General features: G+C 46.8%; 1 protein-coding gene across 1 annotated transcript in view; it reads right to left on the bottom strand.

Annotated features, from left to right (window-relative positions):
* Positions 1-19,145, bottom strand: part of LOC8024924 (LARGE xylosyl- and glucuronyltransferase 1) — a 121,873-nt gene that overhangs the window by 49,456 nt on the left and 53,272 nt on the right. Inside the window, exons 7-9 of the mRNA XM_040211030.3 lie at positions 12,981-13,058; positions 3,355-3,486; positions 2,252-2,347 (exon numbers count right to left, since the gene is read on the bottom strand). Coding sequence (XP_040066964.1) covers positions 2,252-2,347; positions 3,355-3,486; positions 12,981-13,058 — 306 coding nt within the window. The remainder of the gene's footprint in view (positions 1-2,251; positions 2,348-3,354; positions 3,487-12,980; positions 13,059-19,145) is intronic.

The raw sequence follows: 19,145 nt of genomic DNA, 5'->3' as shown, positions 1-19,145 counted from the left end.
CGATAATTCCCGTATTCTCTTAAAGGGACCATGAAGGCAATTTGAAAGTTCTATTTAATGATTGAAATGGGTGTCGCGCACGTCTCCGAAGCTGTTGACCAAGTTCTACTTCGAACAGACGTTTTGGTGCCGCACCAATCGATTAAACAGGTACAGCAATAATCACGCTGGGAACAATGCCGAAACCCCCCCCCCCCCCCCGAGACGGCAGCAGAAACACGAGCTAAAGTGCTGCGTGTCGTCGAAGCATACAACAAGCTCTTCGTCAGATGATTGTTTGAAATCAGTGACGCGCACTTGGCGTTGCGTCGGCGAGTTGAGAGAGTCGCCCGCTCTAATGCAGCGACTTAAAGGTCGTTGGAAAGTTTGGGGCGCCCTCCTAAAGTGCCAGTCCAGAGTTTTGAATCCACGAAACACACAAGAAAATGACGAAAAACTGCTAAGAAAAAAGCGTTGCAAACGATCCCAATGCCAAAAGCGAAACGGAGCCGACGAAAAGAAAGCAAGCAGACCACTGCCGTAGTAGATGACAGGAGCGGCAGACAAGAGAAATAGAGAGAAGGGGGGAGCGCAGGGAGGCGGTGTCACGCATTGCGACCAATGGCAGTCGCGGGTTTAGAGGAATGCGCTCTTGGCCAATCGCGCTTTCTCAAACGCAAGAGAGGGGAAACCACCAGCCACGCGGACAACGCCATTTTGAAAGGCGGCAAAAGGAAGAGAAAGAATTAAGCTCCAAAACGAGATCAAGATGGCGGCCGTTGGCCAAAAGGAACGAGAGCGCGGATTGTGTGAAGGTGGGCTTGATTTTGCGTTTTGACCACCATTTGGAAGCTATCGTGGCCTCGTAACTAATTTTTTAAGCATATCTTCTGGATGAATTAGAAGCTGACAATTAAAAGGGAGATAGTTTATGGAATAGACAGCCCAAATATTAAATTTTCTAAAAAAACATTATTTTGCAATTTTTTTGTTTTTCAAGGTTTGTGTCCCCCCTTAAAGGGGCCCTGCAATCATATTTAAACGTCTACCTTTTTTGACGTTTCCACGTCTCTTGGGGTTCGGGCAAGCCAGCGGGCACGGGGAGAGTAACTAAATATCAGTGCGTCATATTTTAACCGGACGACGCGGAAACCTCCTCCACCGACGAGGGCGGCCCGCGGTACCGAAAGCGCGCAAAATGTGACGTCTTTGGTCCTGGGCTTACTACTGGTCAGAGCCGCTAAAAGCTTCTTTTTAGTCGAAATACAAAATATAAGTGGCGCGAAACTTTTCAATTATTTATAAAAGTAGTTTTTGTGCAGTACTTTAGTTCAGAAAAGAAACAAATGCAGTTTACAAAGTACGGAAACAAGAAATGACCCTTCGAATTACTTGCCACCAAGCGGTGGAAAAAGCGACGCATACTAGAAAGGAATAGTGGGATCAGGCGCCGACACGGAGAGGTCCCGGATGTACGCGGCGGCGCTGCTATGGTTTGGGCAGGAGGATCCGACCGGCTCCAAGCGTTCCGAAGACCTTCGGCGAGAAGCTTTGTCTTGCGGTTTGGCCGTTTCGCGTTATGGCAGCGCAAAGTAGCGCCCATTCTGAACTGATCTTTACCCCGTGTTTGCTGTCGTTTGTGGCCAATGAAGTGTCATGCCGAATTAGTATTAGAATTCGCAATGTGAGCCGCTCTGACTGCCCGCTGCATACAGACTATCCAGAACACGCTTCAATGGCGCCCTCTCGCGCCGTCGAGTCGGAGCGCGGCAGCCGTGAGCGCTCGATGAGCTCACTACTTCTCCTCGAGTTCACGGCCACTCTCAAGCAACCAAGGACGTCATGGGGGAGATTATTTTTTGCTTGTTTTTGCAATTTTAATTTGCCTATAACTTTTAAAATAAAGGGAATTTTGAGAAAAGAAAAGTTGCACTAAGTTACTACGTTCAGTCCGCTCAGGTTCGGTGGAAATTAAAAATTAGTAAAAAGCCATTGCAGGGCCCCTTTAAAGACAGCAGCGGAGATGCGACTCGTGGGCGCAGTCATGCGAGCGTACACTCGAACGGGTTTGTGGAACACTGTGCAGCCGTCGTTTATGAGCTGGGCCACGCACCTCAACACAGCCGCTTCCACTTGGGCCAATTTTCTGTGTTTTGGCCTCCGGAAGACACGGCGGGATCGCGACAAACCCCACTTACATAGGGATGTATGTTTGTACAACGACCAGGGAACAGCTCTATCGAGCCTCGATGCACCATCGGAGCACACTTGCCTCGCTCAATGTGTTGTCTCCAAGCTGCACGTTCCACTGGCAGGGAAGTCGGTACAGCAGGTCGGTGTGCTGCTTCAGCATTGCATTGAAGATGTCCTGGCAAAAACACCTCGCTTTAACAAGTCGTCTTCCCGGCTGATCCCCAATTTAGCTTTTCTTTTACACGGGGGGTCGACGCTTTTAGATTCTTGTACCTGCCGTAAAATACCGAGCATGCACCATGTTGCAGTAAGCATCCACCGCCTACTTTTGAAAGTTTTGAGACATAAGCAATTCAAACTTGGATCAATAGGGAAGTTTTACGTGCCTTTCGACTCTTAATCTTTCCTTGTCAGCATGCCGTGCAGTCTAGTCGCCTCTAAAGCTACACGTAGCGCGCGATACAGTTAACCTACTTTTAACTGAGCCTATGGTTTTGCAAGAAGCATCCGTTATGTCGGCAGCTTGTTACGTCCCTCGCTCCCAAAATCAATTCCTAAATTACTGTCACGTGGAGCTCCCACTGCAAAGTCAGAAATTTGTAAATTTGTTGGAAGGACAACTAAGTTTGTTTTATCTCCGAGTTCATTACAAACAAATTCGACTGCAGCACCAATGCCTTCCTAGTTATTATGTTTATGTTGTTGCCGTTCGTTCAAATGGGTGACAATGCACATGTGCAATGAAAAGATAATCGTGGACAATGTGGGCCGAAACAGTACTATATGCTTTTATACTGTGCCTGCCGGTTGTCGAAACAGCTGTGGTCCAAACCAGGAATGAAATACAAAGTCCCACATTTTGGACTTTTCGTCAAATCTCGCTAATTCTGTCCTTTTATTTGTATTTTCGCTTAGTCCGAAGCAGGGGCACAGTCCCCGTAATTACACGTAGGCGTCTAAGGTAAATATAATGTGTGGTATTTCGAACCACCGGAACTGGTTAATCCAAACTTTTTTTAGCTGCTCTAGAAGTCCGGCAACTCTAGCACAGGAACAGGTTTATGAATCAAGTTTGGCGAGGGGGGGGAGCAGTGGTGCAGCCAGAGTGCTTATGGTGCTTCGGCCCCCAATCCAGGCGACCCTCTAACATACAGATCCAGGTAGGCGGCATGCGGAGCCCACCTGGTCGGCGAGGGACGTGAACCACATGCTGATGAGCTCCTTCTCGGCGATCAGCCTCCACATCTGCATCCAGTTCCGCTCACGCAGCTTCTGAAGCTGGAGCAGGATCACTCCCGTGTTGAAGCCACGCCCCTGCGAAAGGCGACGGCCGATTGGCGGTATTTGATCCCGGGTCCTCTCGGATATTGGCACGTCGGGATTACCGCACGTACGCGAGTAATGCCCGTGCTGTTTATGAACAGAGCCCCCGAGTCCATTTTCCCTCGGAGCACACGCTCAGTCAATTATCGCACTTTGCACAAAAGATGTAGCGAATCACAAGTCGAAAACCCGCGTCTCTGTAAAACATGGATGTCGCATTTTTTACGGAGACTTAGGTAGCATTTTCGCGCTAGGACGTAATCTCTGTCCCGTAAACTGCCGACATTTTTCTGTCAATTGCAACGATTGGCTACCCGCCGGAAAGTGGATCTCCGGTTTTTCTTCATAAACGGTGCGGATACATACATACACAAGTTTATTGTATAATGAACAAGTATGTGAACTGTCCAGGCCCGGAAAAGCATGCGTGTGCTCGCGGGCGGGACACTGTTACAATGGATAGGACGTTATTAATCTTACATGAAACAAAACAAAGCACCGGCATACTCGAGAAAGTATGGTGCAACAGTCGGCTCATCTAGAAGCGCTTTTTCTTTGCTGCGGTGCATCTCACCTTTCTCTTCGGTGAATCTTTGATCGCGACAACCATCTCGGAGAATCTTTTCCCTCACGTCCTCGCCAAATTTTTCCTCGTCTTGACCATTCTTCTAAATTATGGGAAATTTCATTGTAAACAGGCTCTTGTCAAATGTCTTCGTTGCCATTGGCAATAAGGGTTGGAATGCACTACCTGACCACACTCTTTTCATAAATAGCAATATATCTGAAACAGTCACAATCCCTTTCTCCTAACCCCGCTTATTTGATTACAGTGTTTTAGTACTGTGTTCAAGTGTGATTGTCGTATACATATCTATATGTATGTCACTAAAAATAAATGATGACGATTAGAACCACTAATTAAGCTAGAGTCATTCCTTTCTTGTGGGTGCCCAGTGGCGTGATTGGTTCGAGTAATTTCTTAGCACCCTTTGGAGCAACCAAAAATCTATTTGGGAGCAGTAAAAATAACTTTTGAAACATAAGCACACATTTCATTTTCATTCACACCAGCACAAATATTATGTTAAGATTCACGTGTTGGTCTGTCCAAATAAAAGCAGGGGTGGGACAGACCAAACTGGGTTCGGAGCAGTTTTTCGAGCACAAAAATCTGAATTTTTTAAACTCTAAGGACAAAAATATCTGCACTTTTGAGCAGCTTACGAGTAACTGACATCATTTTAAGGAAGACCTTAGCCAGTTGTACCATACGTTACAATTCAAGCAAACTAAGTTTGTACTACAAGTGCTGGAAAGTATTGAATACAACTTTACTGCAAAATATCTAAAATTGCACGCAGAAAGATAAGAACAAATTTAAAAAAAAAAATGAAGAGGCACACCATGGGAACATCAACGCTACATGCTTTGTTGCATCATACATTGTAGCATGTACTATGTATGCTGCAAAAGTACGATGGTTAAGATGTACACATCGAATCCACAGGATGGATGGATGAATGGTCAGATACGCTTTGGACTTGGATTGGGTTTTTATGGCGCAAGGGCTGCTAAGGCCAAAGAGCACCAAAGAAGGAAACTATTGTATTGAGAGTAAGCGAGAAGAAAGGACTCTAGTGGTCAGGGTTAAAAGTAAAGGAATGAGACATGAATCGGATAATGTGACAAACAAAAATGGACATGAGTGAAAAGCTTTGAAGTTCCCAGTCGATGTAGAAGACCAATAGCTTCTAAAAACTTAAAAACCTGCTTGTAAGTTACGAATGGTTCATCACCCAATAACAGCATTGGGTGTAAAAGAATGTGCTTTCTGTATAACTGTGCGAAGTGAAATCGGCGTTCCCGTTCACAGAAAGGGCACTCAATTAAAAAATGGAGAACACTTAGAGGTTTCTCACACTGTTCACACAAAGGGGCATCGTCCCCATGAAGCAGGTAGCCTTGAGTCAGATGAGTGTGGCCAATGCGCAAGCGACACAGTACTACTTCATAAAAGCATTCCTGGTGCCGGGCGCTCGTCCATTCACCCAGGTTCGGCTTAAGGAGATGCAGCTTGTTGTAGATTTCATTTCACTCGGCTTTCCATTGTGCTCGTATGCGGGACTTTACAAAAGTGCGATAGTCCATGTAAGGGATCCCTTTTATGTCTACCTCCCTGCTGACGCATGTGCGGGCAGCACGGTCGGCCGCCTCATTGCCTGGGATACCAACATGGCTGAGAATCCAACAAAAGCCAATGGTGCAGTGCTTTCTGGCTGCCACAATAATTTTCTTCTGAACTTCAACAACAAGGGAGTTCCTTGCAGGCAGCAGTGAAGAGATGGCTCGCAGGGCACTAAGAGAGTCAGTGAAAACCACTGCCAGGGGTATCCTGTGACGGGCTATTTGTTCCGTAGCCAACAGGAGGACATACAGCTCCGCTGTGAGAATGGTAGCAGCAGTATTTATCCGCCTCACAACTTCCACTGAAGAGCCAATGACAGAGCAACCAACAAAAGTCTCAGATTTTGTTCCATCTGTAGAGAACTTTGTATAATCGTCATACAATTGAGCAAGTTCATGAAATTCTCGCAGAAGCACAGCACTTGGGGTGTTTTTCTTGTTATACTGTGCGAGAGACAGGTTGCAGTGTATGTCAGGGTGCTCCCAAGGTGCTACGATGCCAGGGAATTCGATTACCTGGGATGCCACATCTAATCCGACAGACTCGGCCAAGGTCTTCAGTCGCATACTGAATGGAGGGATCACGCTAGGTTTTGCGAGAAAGAGTCGTTCCAAGCATGTTTCTTGAACAACTTCTCGAGTGGGGTGCTGGAGGACAGATCGAATGCGAAGAGAGTACATCATGCCCAATGTGAATCTACGTCTTTCCAGGCAACACTCATTAGCCTCTGCATACAAACTGGGCACAGGGGATGTACGAAATGCACCTGTAGCCAAACGAAGCCCAAGGTGATGAATGGGATCCAACATACTGAGCACAGATTGTCTGGCAGACCGATAAACAAAGCAGCCATAGTCTGATCGGGAGTGCACCAAAGAGCGATAGATCCGCAGGAGGCACAATCGATCCGAGCCCCAAGACCGGTGAGAGAGAACTTTAAGGATATTGAGAGACTTGTGAGCTTTCAGTTTCAGGCTTTTTACATGAGCAATAAAATTCAGTTTACTATCAAACGTAAGACCCAAAAATTTGTGCCGAGGTTGGATAACATTACCATTGTAGATTGTTAGGGATGGTTCAAGAAGGATTCCACGTTTCCGGGTGAAGCAAACAGATGCAGTCTTCTCAGGAGAGAAATTAAACCCATTACTGTCAGCCCACCCAGTAAGCTTGTTGATGCCTAGCTGAACCCTGCGTTTACAGACTGAGAGGTTACAGGAGGAAACTGAAATTTGTAAATCATCGACGTAAAGAGGATACTGAACCGACGGGGGGATTACTGAAGCAATGGAGTTCATTTTAACTATAAACAAGGTGACACTTTGCACTCCCCCTGTTGCACTCCATTTTCCTGCAGAAATTCACGGGAGAGTGTGTTTCCCAGCTGGACTCGAAAGGTACGCCTGTCTAAATAGCTCTGAATTGCACGAAGCATGCGACCACGTAGTCCGAGGTCCCACAGGTCCCTCAAAATGCCAAAGTGCCAAACCGTGTCATACGCTTTCTCGAGATCAAAGAACACGGAGAGGCAGTGCTGCTTGTGTACAAAGGCCTCACGCACAACAGTTTCGAGACGGACCAAGTGGTCAACTGTAGACCTTGATGAGCGATAGCCGCACTAAAATTTGTCTAGTACCTTACCATGCTCCAGATAGTACAGTAGTTTGCGATTAATCATTCGCTCCAGTGTCTTACAGAGACAGCTGGTAAGAGCAATGGGCCTATAACTGGAAACACAAGAAGCATCCTTACCTGCCTACAAAAGTGGGAGGACATGTGCTACCTTCCAAGATGGAGGGAAATAGCCCTCCTGCCATATGCGGTTATAAAGATATAAAATGACATCGAGTGTAGAAGGATGAAGATGCTGTAGCATTGAATAACGTAAACCATCAGGTCCAGGAGCTTTGTGTTATGAAGAACTGCGAGGAGCTCGTGCAAGCTGAATGTAGCATTATATTCCTCCTGTTCACCTCCTGAGGTTTTCAAGGGATTGCTCTCAGCCTTCCATTTCTGTCGAAGGAAAGTAGATGAATAATGATGTGAACTGGATATATATTCAAAATGTTCTCCAAAAATATCAGCTTGTTTCTTGAGTGTGTCTGGGCATGTTCCATTCCTAAAAAGCAGAAGGATTTTAAATGCATGATAGGAGCCATTGATCTCATGTATTCGATCTCAGACCTCCTTAGGTGAGGTACTGCTATTTATAGTGGAAGCATAGCCTTGCCAAATTTCTCGTTTGGCTTTTCTTCGGACGTAGCCGTGCACGGGCCTTCATTTTCCGAAAGGATATGAGGTTGTCTGTAGCGGGGTATTGTCTCAGAATACCCCAAGCCCAATTTCGTTTCTTGCGCGTCTCTTCACATTCCAAATTCCACCAAGGCTTTGGCCTCTTAGGAAGAAATTGAGATGTCTGCAGGATGGACAGCTTGGCTGCTGTGATAATGCGCTCAGTTAAAAGATGATTGAGTTCGTCAATTGTGAGACTATTGAGACGAGAATATGCTAAAAGCGATGCCTGCTTGAAAAGGCCCCAATCAGCCTTGTCAAGCTTCCAACGAGGCGGGCGTGTATGAATGAAAAGAGGGGCTACGCTACAAGTTAAAAGAGTAGGAAAATGGTTGCTTCCACGTGCATTGGAATCCACACTCCAGGAAAAATCTGGAAGTAAACTAGCAGAACCAATTGAAAGGTCGATGGAAGTTGATGACAAGGATGATGGACTAAAATAGGTTGGCTGGCCCGTAGTAAAAAGTGAAAGTCGTTTACAACTCCCTGTAACGCCGAATTGGAGCGCAGCTCTTGAGGAGGAGGAGGGAAGGGTACTGAGGGGAGGGTAGACCCCTCCTCCTCCTCCTCCCCTCATTCTCTAATATGCTCCGGGGGGGGTCACCTGACCTCGGGGGGAGGGGGTCACGTGACCTGGGGGGGATGTCGCGTGACTTCGAGGGGGAAGGCCACGTGACCTTGGGGGGGTCATGTGACCTTGAGGTGACCTTGCAAGGGGTCACGTGACCTCAAGAGGGTCATTTGACCTCGGGGGTCACGTGACCTTGGGGTGACCTTGGGAGGGGTCACATGACCTTGGGGGGTCATGTGACCCAGGGGCGACCTTGGTTACGCCAACGGCGACAGCGCACTGCTCAAGCCGGAAACGGGCGCCTAAGAGCTGCACTCTAAAAGACAAAGACTTCATGTGGTTAAAACTGACTCAACAATTTTTCCTCCGACATCCTGACGTGTGCTCCCCCATAAAGGGTTGTGACAATTAAAATCGCCCATCAAAAGGAAAGGCTCTGGAAGCTGGTCTAACAGCGAGTTAAAATCTGAACATTTCAAAGTAAACAAAGGTGGCAGATATATAGTGCATACTGTAAGAGCCTTATGGTGCAAGAACCAAACATCCACTGCTTCAAGTGGTGTGGACAGTGGAACCTCTGTGCAGGGAACTTCTCTCGGGAGAACCACCGCGTCTCCCCCAGAGGAACTGACAGAGCTCGGACGATCCCTCCGGAAAACCTGGTAACGTCTGAGGAAATTGGTATGGCTGGGACTCAAATGAGTCTCTTGCAAGCACAGCGCTCGTGGCTTGTACTCCTCCAGAAGATGCTCTACATCATCCAGGTTTCTTAGAAGGCCACGACAGTTCCACTGTATGAGTTCTGAAGCCATTTTGGCACAGAAACCGGAGCACATGGAAAAGTGAGTCAGTTGCCTCACTTCGGAGGAGTTACGAGTTTTTTTTATTTTTGTTTCTTCGTAGTCTGCCACTCCATCTCATCTTGGTCAGAACCCGAAGTCGATGAGGGGGCAGACAAGGCAGTGCCAGTGTTCTCTTGAGTCCCGCAGGCAGACTTGCCTGCTAGCCTGGGAGGGTGTGTGCCGAGGGGCCCCAATCCGCGGCCACGACCAGAACTAGGTGGAAAGGTGGTCGACGTACTGGGGAGGGGTTCTACCCCATTCATCTGTTCCACCTCTTTTCCCGACAAGGAACCTGCGTGCGAGCCACGCAGCTCCTTGGTTGCTGGCTGCCTCTCCAGGGACTGAGGCCGAGGGCCTCGCTTCTTCTCCTCCTTAGGAGAACGGCCAGTGTTGACAGGTGCAGACGGTGCTGGCCTGTCCTGAGCAGACAAGGCAGCCAAAGCGCCCCCTCCACGAGAACAGGAAGCCTGCTGACCCTGCGCCACAGTCTTGAAGGGTAGGGCGGGCAAGGCTATTGCCGGTCCACCCCTGCCCAGGGGAGTAGCATGCTGCTCCTGTCGAAGGGATGGGGCCCTCAGGTCAGCTGCCAAGATCTCAGGAGAGACCTGGGTGGCCCTAGTCTCCAAGTGTGGTGCAGGGACCCTTCGCACCACCTTGGCGTAACTACCCTTTGAGAGGAAGGACAGCTTCTTCTTAGCCTCCAAGTAGGTGATGTACTCCTTCGCCTTTAGGGAAAGAATTTCCTTTTCTTGACGCCAAAGGGGACAGGTCCGGGAGTAAGCTGGCTGAGGCCCACGAGAGTTACTACAGTGGGCCGCTGCCTCGCAGATGTCAGCAACATGTTCCTGGCTTCCACATTTCGCACAAGTTTCTTTCCCTCAGCAATTGCGTAACCCATGCCCAAAGCGTTGGCAGCGGAAGCACCGTTCCAGGTTGGGGACATACGGACGGATGCGACACTGGAGATAGCCTGCCTTCACAGTTTCAGGGAGGGTGTGTCCCTCAAAGGTCAAGATCACGTGCTTTGATGGGGTTTCCTTGCCATCCTTCCGGAACATAATACGTTTAGCGGCGACAACATCGGCATCTTTCTGTCCTTCCAGGATTTCTTCCTCGCTAGCGTCGAGGAAGTCTTCTTCAGAGAGGACTCCACGGATCGTGTTGAGCGTCCGGTGAGGACTCGCGAACACTTCGACGTCGACTATGCTGGTCATCTTGGAGAGTGCCTCACTTTGGACTTTCATGTTTACTTCAACGAGAAGGTTGCCGGAGTGGAGTTTTTGTGCTTTGTATGAGAACCCAATAAGGTTTTCTAGCACATTGGCTACCACAAAGGGGGACAATTTGGACACTGGTTTCTCTTCAAGCTTCGAGTGAATCACAAAAAACTTTGTAAATGTCCCCATTCAGCGGCTTTTTCAATGACTTGGGGCTCAGGGTGAGGCCTCTTGGAAGCCTGCCTTGAACCGGGTTCAGAAAGGAGGGGTGCCATATGAAGGGCAAAAACCTTCGGCGTCCGTAGCGCACCACCCACCACGGAGTCCAACAACGGGATAGGTAACATCTCATAACAGGTCTGGCTTCTCTGAGTATGTTACTCTATCAGTGCTACCAGGATGCTATAACCAAGTGTGGGTCAAGAAAGAGTTCTGTCGCCACCCAAGGTTAGCCCTTGCCGCCAAAGAAGGTGAAAGCGAAGAATAGGAGAAAGGAGGAAAGAGAAAGAAAAGTGGGGATAGAAGAAGTGGCGACCGACTGAATCATCCTGGTCGGGCCAAGCCAGGACACCCGTCTACGGGAAGCGGGGGCCGAAGTGGTGTATTGCCTTGCCCGGGGGGCCCCGAAGGGTCCAAACCTACCCCGGGCTCGGCTCAACCACCAGGATGCCCTTTTCCCCGGACACGGGAGAGCCACGCACAGCCAGATGTGGGCGGGCGAACCCGCGTGGCTCGGAGTCCGTGGAGACGCCACTCTCCAAACACCTGCTTTCACAGTGTGGGAGTCCCCTTCTTTGGGGGTACCACTTAGAAACACAGAAGGTTCCTTGGGTCCGGATAAAGACGTGTTTATTGACTCAAATGTCACACGCTTGCCCGAAGGCCAACAATGTTGGAGATGACGGCGCTGTCTCTTTTGACAGGATCGCCAGTCGGAGTCCGCGCTGCCGCTATCGACAGTATCACGGAGGGGGAGGATCTGATAAGGATATGAAGGCTCCGTCGAGCAGAGCCTCCCCCAGCGAGAGTCCCGCCCGTTGGATAGGGGCCCCCTTATATAGCCTACGGGAATGGACGCGCCCGGGGTGGGTCGGATGTAGGTGGCTCCCCGGAGGGGCGGACGCGTCCAAGTCATGATCCCGAGGGGTGTGCCTTAGGCAAATCACCCGAGAAGGACGAGGGAAAGCCCTCCACCAGGGAATACGGCTTCGCCCTCGCATCCGGGACGCGCCCCCACGTTGCGACGTCCCACAGCCTGCCTGAGCTAGGCCTAGATAGGGATGCGAGGAACGCCGTGGTTCCCACAACAGGTGCCCCCTGCGGGGAGGAATGGGGCAGCGACTTGGCAAAACCTCGCAATGGAGTTGTCAAGGTTGTTGACCGAGCGTTCATTTTCTGCTAAACCTAGCATCAGCATGATCTTTGCAGCAGCGTGGCGAAATTTTTGTTGACCTCCTGTTTCTGGCGCCGCTAGGCGCAGGAAATTGCGAATGTGTCAAAATGGCGCAATTCTCGCAGTTGTCCAACCTCTGCAAAAGGCTATGTTTTTTGCAGGGGTCAGTAAAATGCCTGCAAAAGACATTGTCTTTTTGCAGGGGTTGGACAACTGCGCTGTTTTATGAAGGACAGTACAAAATGCTGCAAATGATTATTTTAGGTGAGGAACCAAAGCTAAACCAAACAGATATTTTGCAAAGTTAATGTTAGGATAGAACAGTTTTGAGTGCCCAAATTTATCTTTTATTGAAGTTCTTAACATTGTCATAAACTGAAATTCTTAATTCAACCAAAACAAATGAAAACCTGCAAAAATACTCTCCAGATGTTGGACCTATAAGATGATATTTTTAAGATTGACACTTTTTGCATAAAAATATATAATCGAGGCCATATGCCTCAAAACCCCATCTGCCCACACCTTGTGCGCCTTTCTCAGTTGTTGGACAATGTTCCTTTTGTGCTTCCAAGAAATACTTATCACCGAATTATGTCGTAAAAATGTTCAATGAAACAGAAGCATGGCTTATATTTATTTTTGCAAGCTCGATATCTCACAAATTTTGCCGAGACGTCCAAAATTTTGCGGTTGGAAGTGACACGCTGCATATATACTCGTAACAATAAAGTGACATGTTTGTGTGACAAATATCTTGCACTACGTTTTCAATGGCGAAATTGGTAAAAATTAGGTTGTTAATAGTACTGACATTGCTAGTCATTATTGATCTCCATTGACAGACATTATTGATGTCCATTGCTAGTCAATGATAAGTGATTATTGATGTCCATTGATAGTCATTGATAAGTCATTATTGATGTCCACGTGACGTATTAAGCTACCGGTTAATCACCAATAACTAAGTGCAGCAACTCACCAGAGCAGGCCAGGGCCGGTGGTTCTTCCACAGCTTCCCCAGGTACCAGTCACTCTGGTTCTCCACCAGGCCAATGGCCTGCCGTGCGAGAGAAATGCAACAAAACTAGCTCAGACAAGCGTTGCCAGGCTCCAAAGTGGTCGCAACACCCAACTCTCATCGAAATATCACCAGATTTCATCGAACAAAAAACGTGAGAAACTCTTACACAATCAAACATTCATATTCCAAACACATATTTTGGAAAGAATGTAAAATTAACCCAATCAGTTTCAGGTGTATGTTTCCATTTTTCGACGTTTTTATTGAGACAGAGCTAGTCCGAAACGAAATGTGCTAGCGGAGCGCAAATGTCACCTGTCCATGTATTGCGCAAAATAGTTTTTTACCAAGATTTAGTCGTAGGTATAAAAAATAAACCTAGGTTTCGGTGAAACAATCGTGGCCACTTGATCCCCTCTGCCACTCCCCCAGAAGCCGCCTGCCGATTCCTCCCGCAAAACGAAAAAGCGCTCGTGAGGGGGAGAAGTTCTGTGCGTCATGACGGACAGAGGGGACGCCGTGTGTTGGCGCAACCGCGAAAGCCAAAGCAGCGTCGAACGTGGCAAAGGGAAGGCAATTTTTACCGTTCGCCAGCGTTTGTCGGCGCTCGTGTCAATTTCTCGGTCATTTCATAATTTCATTTTAGCAGTTGCTGAGTTCTCACGGAAATTATGGGACAAGCAATGCCCAAAAGTTGTAAGGTGCCACGCTGCAAATTGAGTGTGGCAAGAAACCCGGTTATCCGATGTCACAAGCTGCCATCCAACGAAAACCTTTGGGATGCCTGGTGGCAGAACATTTCAGGGCAAGGCGCCCACCAAGGCAGCCACCTGCAGCTAAGACCCAGGGGCGTTGTGTGCTTGCTATCAACGAGTCGGTAAACACTGACACCAAAGCAACCGTGATATGCTATGCACAGGGTTCTGCGTTTTCGGTTTCTATTTTTTTCAAAATTTGCCGTACTTTTTTCGGCATTTATTTTAAAATTAAATTTTCGTTTTTTTCGGCGTATATTTATGCCCACAAAAGTTTATCGGGTTTTTTCGGTGAATATAAAATAAACACCAACGGACACGGGTCAGATAATTCTTGTAGATCTGGTATTTGTGATCGCTCAAAGAATAACGGCAGAGATACATTGAAAAAGAAATGGACACTTTATTTGGCAGATGTGTGGAACTATAAAAGAAGCAAGAAAAAAAAAAAAAGTACAAACAAGTCAGATATAAAGCCTGTGTCCAAAAAACATGGAACTTCACCTTCTGTACATCAGGAAGGATTACGTGATTATATTATTGTACACACGCATGTACTTTCCCAGGTTTTCCTCGTTCATCCGCACTCTTTATTTGCTGTTAATATGACCCTGAGCTTCGAGAATTATCTCTCAATGCTAACACTGGACACAGGCAGGCTGAGGAGATGAAGCGCTGCGTGAGCTAATATCGGCCAATCACCAATTGTGACCGAAAAAAGAGACACGGTGCGACGTTTTGAAGCGCACCACAACATGCAGAGCTTGCATCAAGTCAGTCTTCCTTACAACGAGTTTGAAAACACGCTCGTACATGGCGAAGTCATGGGGCATTTCGGACTTCACGTTCCGATCGATGATGCGCACAGTAAACCAAAACGTTGTGATGGCATCCGTGTATCCCATACATTCAGACACATTTGGATATACACTATCGTTCCACTTTTTCGTCACGGCTCTGAGGTACTACGGGGAGATCAAAGTGACCTTTTCCGGTTAAAACTGAATTTTAAAAAAATGGATTCGACCAACTTTTATCGGTTTTTATCGGTTTAAAATAAAAATTCCGAATGTAAAACTGACCTTTTTCGGTTAAAACCGAATTTCCGAAAATGGATTCGGCGTACTATTATCGGTTTTTATCGGTTTAAACCGAAAACTCCGAACCCTAGCTATGCATAAGAAGCACTATATTTGTTTCGCGACATTTCTGGAGTTGTAATGACGGGCAATCTATTTAGAAAAAAGAAAACACAATCTGTTGAAGGGCTCGAATATATTAGTAATTAACTAAACAGGAATAAAACAAAGGCGGTTACATTCAGGTCAGAGGGGATAAGCACTAGGATATTCAGGCTCTCACTATTAGGCTCATGTATACTGTTTAAAAATACTATAAAATGTCAAATATCTCGGTGGAATTCTCAACAAATACGTGCAGTGAGACAAAGCAGTCCGAATGATAGATTAAAACTATTTAAAATTATAAGTATAAAAGTACATTATGTACACTCGTCTGTGCTCAGTCATATTTATTATGGGTGTGCGAATACTCGAATATATGAATTCGAATCGAATAGAAAGTTCCCGAATAATTCGATTCGCGAATCGAATTCCTAGTATTTGGTCACTCAAATATTCAATATATTCGGCCAAAGATGCGCGGTCGGCGCGGAGCTGACAAAAAAAAAGCTGTTTTTCTCCCCAATGCAAGCGCCGTGATGTTACACAAACCATACGAAAAACAGCTCTTGGTCCTACCATTCCACGAAAATCTAACGCACAGGTTAGAAAAAAGGAAAGTAACGAATGCCACGAACTTTATAGCACGCAGATTTACTCACTATCGTGATACACCCTACCCTTGAATCACAACCGAAACATCCCGTTTGTGCCGCTTCCAGAGAGGAATTGTTGGGAGGCCGGAATCCCGCGCCATGCCTAATTCTTTTCACGAGTAAAGCCCCTCGTTTCACATTGAAGCACCAATGTAAAACACACTTGGCCGCACTCACAGAAATCGGCGCCTGCACGATCACAGAAAAAAAACCACGTTAAACACGCCGAGAAAACCAGCCGAGTTATCGTCGTCGTTCTTTTGGAACCTCAAGCAACCGGCGGACACTTCAAGCGACTTCCGGTTAGCTATTTAAGCGCCATCTCTTATCCGTTGGTATTTTATTAGGTCCGTCCGGTTTACGCCGTAAAGTTTATTTAATAGGATGAGATACATATTATTGTTGCTGCTTACAGATTTCAAAAATTATCCTGGTAAGATGAAACAAATATTTTGGTTAGCTAAAGTTTCGCCCGCATACTTTGCTCTCATTGGCCGGTTGTTTTTTTGTATTCTGACCGTTGAGAACAGTTGCGCGTCGGCTGCCGCGCTCGCGGATGCGTCAGCTGCTCGACGGCGCTTGTGCCAGCGTTGCGGTGGTGGTTTTCGTTTGCAGCAGCGGGCAGTGGCATTGACCTATTGGTTATCGGTCTATTTCTTCTACCAGTACACGGAGCAAACGAAACCTTGTCTATTGCTCGACTCAGTGGTGCTCTAATTCCAGTGGCAACAGCTCTGCCAAGTTCTTTGGGTTCCCGATCGAGTGACGAAAGGTAAAGACGGGCTGCTATACTTTTGGTTATACAGTTTCGAATTGCCGAAGACTTGCTGGTGCGTGTTTCTTTATGGTAGAGTTATTGTAAAAGGTCACAAGGGACAGCGAATGTGTCTTAAAATGAGCGGTGTGGGCGGTATCGGTGTTAGAGCACCACAGCTCACTGCAGAAGGAACCTGCGAGAGATTGTGGCGATCGAATCACTGTTTCTAACTACCGCAAAGTTAAATGTGTGATTGCAGGTCTGTGAATACTTGAATAGTAGTTTCGTGTAGATTTTGTCACTTTGTTGTGCCGTGCAGTGAACGTTTTTTCTTTTTTTCTCTGTATAAAGAGCGTGCCTAATAAAAAGAGATTGAACTTGCAAAAGAAGTTTGGACTTGTGCCCAGACTGGCGACGTGCGCCCATCTTAAGCCGCGAAACGGCAGCGGCTGGACGTACTTTGCATTCATTGATTGACGATTTTATGAGAACTGGCTGTCACTGAACATGCACTGTTGCCAAGCTGATCTCAATCGAGCGACGCAAAGTCAAGTGCAATCGTTTCGGAAGCGTCGAACATTCGCAAGAAAAGGTAAACGCACTTTTTTTTTTTCTAAAAAAGATTACATTGTATCGTAGAAGAACCAGATGGCGGCAATGGGAGCAGTTCCCTCTTCTCTCAACATCAGCGACAATAGGATGCAAATTCGTTCGGAGTTCGGAGGCTGCTCTGAACGAACTCGCATCCTTTTGTCGCCGAGGGTGAGAGAGTGGCAGAGGAGGGACCACACCTCTCACACCCCCTCCCATAACCAAGCGGTTGCCGTGACGACGGCGCGCGTATTGTTTTGTCTATTTCTTATTGCTTTTGGAGAAACCCAACGCCCGTTAGGGGAGATTTGGCGCTGCCGTCTGCAATTGGAGCCCCCCCAATGGGAGGTATAGACCTTTTCATCCTCCTCCGCATGGGCGCTACCATCTTGGAATCACGTGACGCGGCAGCCATTAGGTTGCTTCAACTTGCTGCTTCGCTCTCCCCTCCGCGCCTTGGCGGATGCGTTGTATTCGTGTTTTTCGTCGCGTTTCACCGCGCTCTCTTGCCTTACTTCGGAAACTACTCGACGACTAAGACATCACGAGGGGTCAAAGATCCTTATGAAATTGAGTTTTGTTTACTAAAAGTGACGGAACATTCTCAGTAAGAAGTGCGTATATTTATATCGCGCATTTAGGATCGGAAGGCGTCAAGAATACTCAGCGCAAGGAGTCTATCTGTATTTCCTGGAAGTATAATTCTTTGTATTCGTAATATATCGAATACAGTTTCTTTTGATTATGTGAGGAAACTCGCGGAGGGGATAGATAACGAACGTTTATCTTTTATATTATCGGAGGCTAAAAGTAATGGCGATTTGTTTGTTCATAATACCACATATACTTGTGTTTAAGGTTCTCAATCTTTTTTTGTGACGTAAACATTCGGTCGGTCGGTTTACCTATGAAGCTTAAAAAAATATATACCGTGCTCGCTCAAATTTCGACAGTCACTTAAAGGAGCTGTGCAACGATATTCATTTGGAATGTTTTTCTCTCTACACGAGCTTACTGGCACACCTGGGACTCAAGGATACTCACACGCAACGCCATTGGCCAAGAAACTCCTTTGTTGCGGTGTAATTTCAAGGACAAAAGCGATCATTTTCATTCAATCTCTCCTTTGCAAAATTTGATGACGTAACTCAGGGATCGCAGTACACCCAAGTGACGATATTTTAATGCGGTTCATAGATTGGACCCGAGCATTGCGTGGGCACTCGACTTGGGATCGTGACAATTGCTAGCTCGAGAAGCATTCGGGTTGTGACCCGTGTCCAATCGCATGCAACGACGACAACAGCCGAGCCATAACAATGTCTGGAACTCAGCGCGTGTCCTGCGCTTTGCCAACCCCAGCGCGTGGCTATGATCAACACTGGCGGCATATAATCGTGGCCGCTTGTTCTGGCTGCGAGTTGAGGGGGTGAACGCTGCTCGTTTTTCTTTAATTTTGTTCTGGGACTTCTATTGCGTGGGGTGAAAAACGAACGCGTGTTTCATAGGTCATTAACGTTAGGGATCCGTTTTAAGCGGTATTTGCGCAAAGTACAAAAATTGTTGCTATGCTCCTTTAAGTGATTGATTGATTATGTTTAGATAACCAGTGCCATTTACCTAATTAATCTTAGCACAAAGGTTGAGCCTTCCCGCGTAAAAAACTACTACAGAAACTTAGCAGTAGCGAGTTTTAGAATAGCGTGCACAAAGAAATAACGTTGTTTCTATTTACAAATTCAAAACGCGGTTTGGGTTCGGCGCATGCAAAATAATGACGATACTTTTTCTTTTTTTTTTTCTTGTTTTGCGGACGCTTTTTTAATTTTTTGCCTGTATCTTGAGTCCGTAATAATTGATGTCGAAAAAAAAAAAGAAGAAAAAGAGCCGTCTGCATAACAATTACTTGAGTCCAGGATTGTCGATGGCGAATACAGGTTTACTTTTGGTGGCTGGCGACGCCGAAATTTACAGAGCGAATCTGTTCAAACAAATAAATATTTGTTCACACAGGTCAGTGAAGTGGTGCCTAGCGCTAGAATTCAGCCAAACTCTCCGAGGTATTTCTCCTCCTGCACCCCTTAATTTTATTTGGCCAATTATACGGAAGGCAGATGCCAGATTTAATTTAATGGGACTGTCACTTATATCTCGAGTAAGCGAAGGGTCATATAAAAAATAAT

The sequence above is a fragment of the Ixodes scapularis genome, unplaced genomic scaffold, assembly GCF_016920785.2.
Source record: "Ixodes scapularis isolate PalLabHiFi unplaced genomic scaffold, ASM1692078v2 PGA_scaffold7__128_contigs__length_106722199, whole genome shotgun sequence".
In the NCBI taxonomy this organism is placed as follows: domain Eukaryota; kingdom Metazoa; phylum Arthropoda; class Arachnida; order Ixodida; family Ixodidae; genus Ixodes; species Ixodes scapularis.
This window is presented reverse-complemented; position numbering and strand designations above follow the sequence as displayed.